At 37.6% G+C, this 7,518-nt stretch overlaps 1 protein-coding gene across 2 annotated transcripts in view; it reads right to left on the bottom strand.

Annotated features, from left to right (window-relative positions):
• Window positions 1-322: 322 nt before the first annotated feature.
• LOC141509781 (uncharacterized) overlaps window positions 323-7,518 on the bottom strand; it is a 31,123-nt gene continuing 23,927 nt past the window's right edge. For both annotated transcript variants that reach the window (XM_074219573.1, XM_074219574.1), the window contains one exon: window positions 323-7,461. In XM_074219573.1, the coding sequence (XP_074075674.1) occupies window positions 6,422-7,461 (1,040 nt within the window). In that variant the 3' untranslated portion in view covers window positions 323-6,421. The remainder of the gene's footprint in view (window positions 7,462-7,518) is intronic.

Raw genomic sequence — 7,518 nt, 5'->3', positions numbered from 1 at the left:
GATATTTTCCTTGACCTTTGGTTGCTATAAGGGGAGAACTTTGAAAATAAAGGGAAAGTGTGTGTGTGTGTGTGAGTGTGTGTGTTTGTGTGTGTGTGTTATCATGCAAAATTGAGCAAAGAAATGACTTATGAAAAATTCAAATTGAGTGAAACAATTCTTATCAGTCAGTTGTAATTAAGGGAAACTTGAAAAATTAAGGGTAGCAAATTTGGGGGGTAGGTGGGATGTTATTGCTAGAGATAAGAAGAGCTAAGGAAATAGTTTAAAACAAAGAGTAGAGTATTAGTACTGTATTAAATTTAATTTGTTATTTATTTTAATACAAAAGATTGGCAGCTTCATAGACAATTCTCTATAGAAATGACCATATTTGTGGATATTATTCAAGACTGTGGAGATATTGCCATCCATCCTTACATTCCTGAAATAAATCTAACATGATCAAATTGAAAGATTTATTGGATAAATCATTGTAAATAGGCTGCTCTCTGAATATGGAATGTCTATAAGTTTCAAGGTTGCAGAAGTTCCTTCATGATGTGCACCTTTTTAAAAATGGAGTTGTCTCTGATTTTTCCCAGAAATGAGAAGAAATGGAGATGTGGGGGAGGGGGAAGGAAGGACAACTCCATTGACTATGTCAGGCCCGAATGTAATGGAAATGAAACCTAGAAGGTTCTAGTCATTTTCTTAGGGTGTACTCAGGGTAGGATGAGTTTCAAGAGAGAGGATGTTGCATCCATGCAAACCAATCTTAAGGCCAAACTGTAGTCAGTTTAGTTTGTCAATAAAAATTTATTAAGCTCTTAATAAGTGCCAGACATTGTTGTTAAGCCCTAGGGGATACAAATAAAGGTAAAAGACAGTCCCTTACTTCAAGGAGCTCACACCAGCAATTAGGGGGATCCTAAGATGGAACGATGTCATAAAAATTGTAAAATGCATAAAACACAAAAGATATCAGGAGGAAAAATTCAGTAAAAGCCCATACCATAAGGAACTCCAACAATAAAATAAGGAAGCATGAATACCTCAAAGAAAATATGAAGCTTGATTAATTAATGACGACAAAGGAAAGTTCATTAACATTTAATGAAATATAAAAATTTCAGAATCCCAAAGATGACATGAAACAAGTAACTCTGGAATGTTTCAAGTTTTAGGCAATATATAAATGATTAATATATGATGCGTTATAAACTAGTTTTTGACCCCAAAATTTAAACATAATTTGCAGTATTGGGGGGAAAAAGCAATTTGACATTCTTTTTATAATTATTAAATAGGGAACAACTAATTTCAAAAAGAAAAATTACTGAAAGGAAGAAGCTCTTCTGAGCATGAATTTAGACAAGATCTTGTCAAAGTAGATAGATTCTACCCCTAGATAAATTCTGCTGTGTGTAAAATGCAAATAGGTAAGGGTATAGGACCAGGTGTCTTACTAGTTACATTTCCACCTCATAACCCCTCCGAAGACAAAGAAAAGATCTCTAACTACTGACTTCTCACCTTGGGCCTCAACTCTCCAATAAATATTCTTCACCCTTAGTGGAATTGCCAATATTGTCTCACTCCTCATCTTGTTTTAGGCCAGTATCTCTATGGCAAATACTGATGCTCAGAACTAAAACTGGATAGGATTAAGTACCACTGAGATCCCTTCCAACTGTCCAAATATGTCCCACAAAGCAGCCTCAAGTGAGAGATCATTCAGGAAAAGTTAGAAAAAAACAAAGATGGCTTGTACATGGTTGTACAACCATGGGAGAAGGGAACATGTATGGGTTAAGAGTTTGGGCAAGAAAAGACAATTTGAGACTAATCTTAGACAGCATGGATGCTTAAACTGGAAAGATACTGAATCCTCCAAGGCTTAACTTTGTTGATCAGTCAACAGGATTCCTGGGATATTCCTGGGAAGCAAGGGAGTCACCTGAGTTATTCTTCAATGAATTTGTATTATGTTCCACAAGGGCCCATGGGAATAAGTAAACAAGTCAAAAAGGATTCTACCCACAGTGAAATTAGCAGACAACACTCAGCCTTGTTCAGTCTACAATGTTGAGAGGAACCCTTCTGTGTTGTAGATGTGGTCAGCATGATCCAGTGTGTTGAAGGCAAGTATGTTTGCAGGACAAGATGACCTGAAGAAAGTGTCAGTGAAAGTTGTTTATTTGGTCCAGTCATGTCCAACTCTTTCTTGACCTTATTTGAGGTTTTCTTGGCAAAGATATTGAAGTGGCTTGCCATCTCCTCTCCAGTTCATTTAATATATGAGAAAACTAAGGCAGATAGTTTTAAGTAGGTTTCCCAGTACCACATAGCTAGTCAATGTCTGGGGCTGGTTGAATCTGGGATTTCTTGACTCCAGGCCTAGTGCTATATCTACTGCACCAAGGGTCTGCTCAAATAGCCTTTGACTGTCAAACTAGATATGAAGTTTCAGTACTGCTTCTGTAATCACCAGAAGAACTAGATGGAACTAAAGTATACTCTCTGAAGTACAGAGTAGAAATATATGTTCCCCTGAAACTTCTGAGGTCTGGGCCCTAAGACACGAAAAGTCACCACATTTTATGACCAGGAGGTAAATCTCATTCATATCCATGCATGTCCTCACATGTGATAAACCAGAATTGAGCAGTTAGAGACTAAGTGTGTGTATGTGTGTGTATAGATATAGATATATAGAGATATATATATACACACACACCTAGACAATCCAGTTTTTCCTGCAGAAACCTTTTGTGAAATGAAGCCTTCAAATCTATCCTTGTGAACATTATCTGTGTAGCTTCCAGCCATGTCTACTTCCCACAGTAGCCCTGAGCATATTTTTTTTTAGGTTTTTGCAAGGCAAATGGGGTTAAGTGGCTTGCCCAAGGCCACACAGCTAGGTAATTATTGTCTGAGACCGGATTTGAACTCAGGTACTCCTGACTTCAGGGCCGGTGCTTTATCCACTACGCCACCTAGCCACCCCTCTGATCATATTTTCAAGGTTTCAATTAGATTTAGGTTCCAATTAGAATTAGATTTCAAGGAAGTTGAATTAGATATCACATAAATGAAGTTGGCTTTCCAGTTGGGCCATGTCTGTCAAACCTCCTGTATTTGTATCCTTAGCCCAAAAAGTGCTTCCCCTGATGAGTTACACAGGAATCACAGAAGATACATTAAATAAACAAAGGATTTCAACACCACATCTGAAGTGCCTAAGCACTGTGTTCAGCCATGCAGCAAAAGGAGATCCTGGTAGGGAGTCAGTACATCAAGTCAGGAACTTAGCTTCAGTATGCCATCTAATTTGTTTACATTGTCATCTTTAATTTTAAAATCATAATAACTTTTGAAGTTAACTCTGACTTATGGAACTGTTCTATATCTAGTTTCTGCCAAATTATTTTCCATTTTAGTCAAATAATGGGTTCTTATGATAGTGACTAGGCTTTATCTTTGGTTTTTATCAAGGCTGGGCATCAAGCCCAAACTCATCTCAGTGGCACGCCTATCTCTTCAAAATGTTATTCATGGGGCAGCTAGGTGGCGCAGTGGATAGAGAACTGACCCTGGAGTCAGGAGGACCTGAGTTCAAATACACCTCAAACACTTAATAATTACCTAGCTATGTGACCTTGGTTAAGTCACTTAACCTCATTGCCTTGCCAAAAAAAAAGCAATTTGTAGAAATAAAAAAAAGGAATGGAACTTTTCCTTACTGAGGTGAAATAAAAGCAGATTTGGAAAATAAAAATACAGTACTGGAGGGGAAAAGTCTATTAGAAAGATGGGATGAGACAATACATTTTCTGTGGAGCTAGATTCTCTCCTCAAGTATTTGGTTGTGGTTAACCTATTTGGAATCTGGGTGGTTGGTTCTTGTCCTTTGTTATCAAAGACCAAAACAACATCACTATGTTTGAGACAAATTACAATATGTCTGACTGTGACTATCAGACCAATACAAGCTCAGAATGCTCTACAACAGGTTGGGCATAAACAATCCATGTGAACATCTTGGGTGAGTATTGTAACCTTAACACATGTCACATTTCCTTTGAGCTTCAATTCTGCCTTCCTCATAGAGTTTAGCAGGCTCACTTATGAGAGCATGCCATGCTATGCAGTCCTGAGCTAGTGTTTCCCAAGCTGTACACTCAAGTCTAAAGTTCTTCAATGAGAACTTCAGGGTGTCTTGGAATCTCTTCTTCTGACCCCCTTATGAGTGCTTGCCCTATATGAGTTCTCCATAAAATAAGTTTTTGGCAAGCATACATCTGGCATTCTAACAATATGTCCAGCCAATCATAGTTGCACACTCTATAGTAATGTTGGAATGCTAGGCAATTTAGTTCAAGAAAGAACTTCAGTATTCAGTATCTTCTCCTGCCAGGTGATCTTCAGAATCTTCCTAAGACAATTTTAATGGAAGTGATTCAGTTTCCTGAAAAGGCACTGGTAGACTGTCCAGGTTTCATATATATATATATAGCAATGAGGTCGGCACAACTCTGTAGACCTTCAGTTTTGTAATTTAATACTTCTCTCCCACACTTTCTTTTGGAGTTTCCCAAATACTGAGCTAGCTCTGGCAATGCAAGTGTCAATCTCTTTGTCAATGTGTACCTCCTTGGAAAGGACACTGCCAAGGTAAGTGAACTTGTCTATAGTACTCAAAACTTCTCCATTTGCTGTAATTGATGGTTTCACATCTGGATAGTATGGTGCTGGCTGATGGAGCACCTGGGTTTTCTTGGTGTTAATTTTTAGATCAAAATTAGCACAATTAGATAAGGACCTAGGAATAGTTGTTCCCATTGTTACCTGATCCACTTCTCCTTTTTACTCACAAGAGAAGGAAACTAAGAGGCCACTTCACACTCAGGGTGTCCTCAGTACTCTTGCTATGAAAGTAGGGCCTCTGAAATAAATTATTTGATTTTTAAATAGAAATGATAGGACTCCAATGTGAAATGGAGTTATGTAGTTATAATGACAATAAAACTTATAAGCAATGATGGACAGCTTGAATTTTTTTACTCATTGATTCATTCTGACCCTATGTCAAACATGTAAAAGATCATGTCTCCTAACTAGATGAGGGTCATGGCCAATTGCAGCAGATGTACAGTAATACTCATTCTTGGAATATCTAATTATAAATTCAGACCCTCAACTTATTTTTATTCCAATTAGAAAACTCCTTCACCACTTCAATTAGTAACCAAGGCAATTCCCCTACCACATATAAATTTGATTTGGAATGCCACCAATTACCGCTTCTCAATCACATTCATCTTCAAGGTATGAAATCTTGCTTCTCAGCCCCTACTTTAAGCAGGGACTTCTACTATGTGGCTATATCATATATTAGTGCTTCTGGTTTTGCCTCATGGATGTGCCACATAGTAATAAAGCTCATGATAACACTTGCTTCCTGGATAACAACAGTCTGCAAATGTTTGGACCTTGGTCTTTGCTCCAACCCAAGCTATGAGGCCAAATAAAAGAACCTGTTCATAGCATAACTCCCTGAGTCTCACTTCTACTATATTCTTCAGCATCTTTGGAACTGAAAGTCTTGTCCCACCCTTCATCTTTTCCTTGGGGTACTCTCCATATTTCTACTCTCTGACCCCAAAGCTTGATGGGATGGATAAAGATAGGGCAAGTCTGTGATTTATAGCTAAAGTTGTCTAATTGCCCGAGAGCTATGTTTCCTGAATAAGAAAGACTGTGAGTGCTCCAGGGCTCTTTTCTCAATAGCACAACATGATTAATTGGATATTCTTGGGGAGTAAGATAATGGATTGAGTGACATCAGGATGAATTTGTATGAGATTCATCAGGTTCATTGAAGTATCAAAATGAGCATGAAATCTGCAAACTACTGAATAATATTTGATCTTGCTCAGTCTACAATGGCTGAGAATTCTGGTAACTGTGTTGCAGGAGTGTTCAGAATGCTCCAATAATGTGTTGAAAGTAAATACGTTCTAGGTATAAGATGAGACAGAGAAAGTAGCAATGAAGAGCACTAATCAAATAATCTACTACCATTAAACTGAATATGGAGTTTCAGCACTTCTATAATCACAAGACTAGAATGGTAGAACTGGACCAAAAGTGTCTGAGGGCTCTCATCACCTATAGGGTGTAGGGTAAGGCTATCTGTCTACCAACTGCCTGGTTTGCAGTTGCACCTAAATTACCAAACCTACCACTTAACATTACTTAACTACTCCCTTTCCAATCTGTCCAAACCCTTATCCTCCTCTTTCTTAATCTCAGGCATTCTTCTGTGGGTCCTTCCTTTAGGCATGATGGACAAAGATACTTCAAGACAAGATCGCTACTCCCAAGACTCATTAGTATTCTCACATCAGGTTCATGATCTCATATTTATGCACACAGATTATCCAGTACTTTTTCTAGTATTAATTCTCCGTTTCCTACCACGTCCTCTCTGACTGAAAGTTTCCCTACATTCATTATAATTATGAGCTGTCCTTCCTGTATGAATTCTTTCATGTTCAGAGAAGGACAAATTTTGATCTTTGGCCTGCCCACTCTCTTCATGCATATGGGGTTTTTTTCTTGTGTGAATTCTCTGATGTTGAATACAATTTGTGTTCTGATGGAAGGTTTTCACACTTGAATTATGTGTTTGGGTTTTTTTTCTTGTATGAATTCTCTGATGTTGAGTAAGAGATGACTTTTTACTAAATGCTTTCATGCACTCATCACATTTATAAGATTTTTCTCTTGAATGAAGCCTCAGAGGTTTAGTAAGAGATGAGTCATCAGATAAGGTTTTCCCATATTCATTGTAATTATCAAGTTTGTCTCCAGTATTACTTGTGTTCTGGTTAGCAAGATATTTCATTTGGCTGAAGATGTTTCTACATTCATTATAAGTCTTTTCTCCAATATGACTTTTCTGTTGTTGATTCAGGTATTCCCTCTGACTTAAGGCTTCCTCATATTCATTACATGTGTAGGATTTCTCTTCAGTGGGTATTTTAGGCTGCTGAATAACATCTGACTGGTAACTAAAGGCTTTAGTGCATTTGTTATATTTATAAGATTCCTTCCCCGAAGTAATTCTATTACGTTTAATTAGATCAGATAACTTTTTGAGGGTCTTTTCACGTGTGTCATGTTGATGGAAATTTTTTCCTGTAGGCATAGTTTGTTGTCTCATAAGAACTGACCCTGGACTGTAATTTTTCTGCAGTGTATCATACTCTTTCACTGTCTTCTTGTGGATGATTAGTACTTTCCTTGATTTTCTCTCTAAGTTCCCCTTCTGGTTTCTCTCAAACCTGCCACCATACTCCAAATCCTTGACCAACTGCCCAGGTTCATCCTTTGTTAGTCTTTCCTGGGATAATTTTTCAGCAGATTTATTTTGTTTTGAATTTGAATCCTTGTTCTCATGTCTAGTTCCCCAATCTGAAAGAAAAAAAGAGGATTCTATGGGCACCACCAAAAATAGCAGTTATTTTATCA

This window comes from Macrotis lagotis, chromosome 1 (assembly GCF_037893015.1).
Source record: "Macrotis lagotis isolate mMagLag1 chromosome 1, bilby.v1.9.chrom.fasta, whole genome shotgun sequence".
In the NCBI taxonomy this organism is placed as follows: Eukaryota; Metazoa; Chordata; class Mammalia; order Peramelemorphia; family Peramelidae; genus Macrotis; species Macrotis lagotis.
This window is presented reverse-complemented; position numbering and strand designations above follow the sequence as displayed.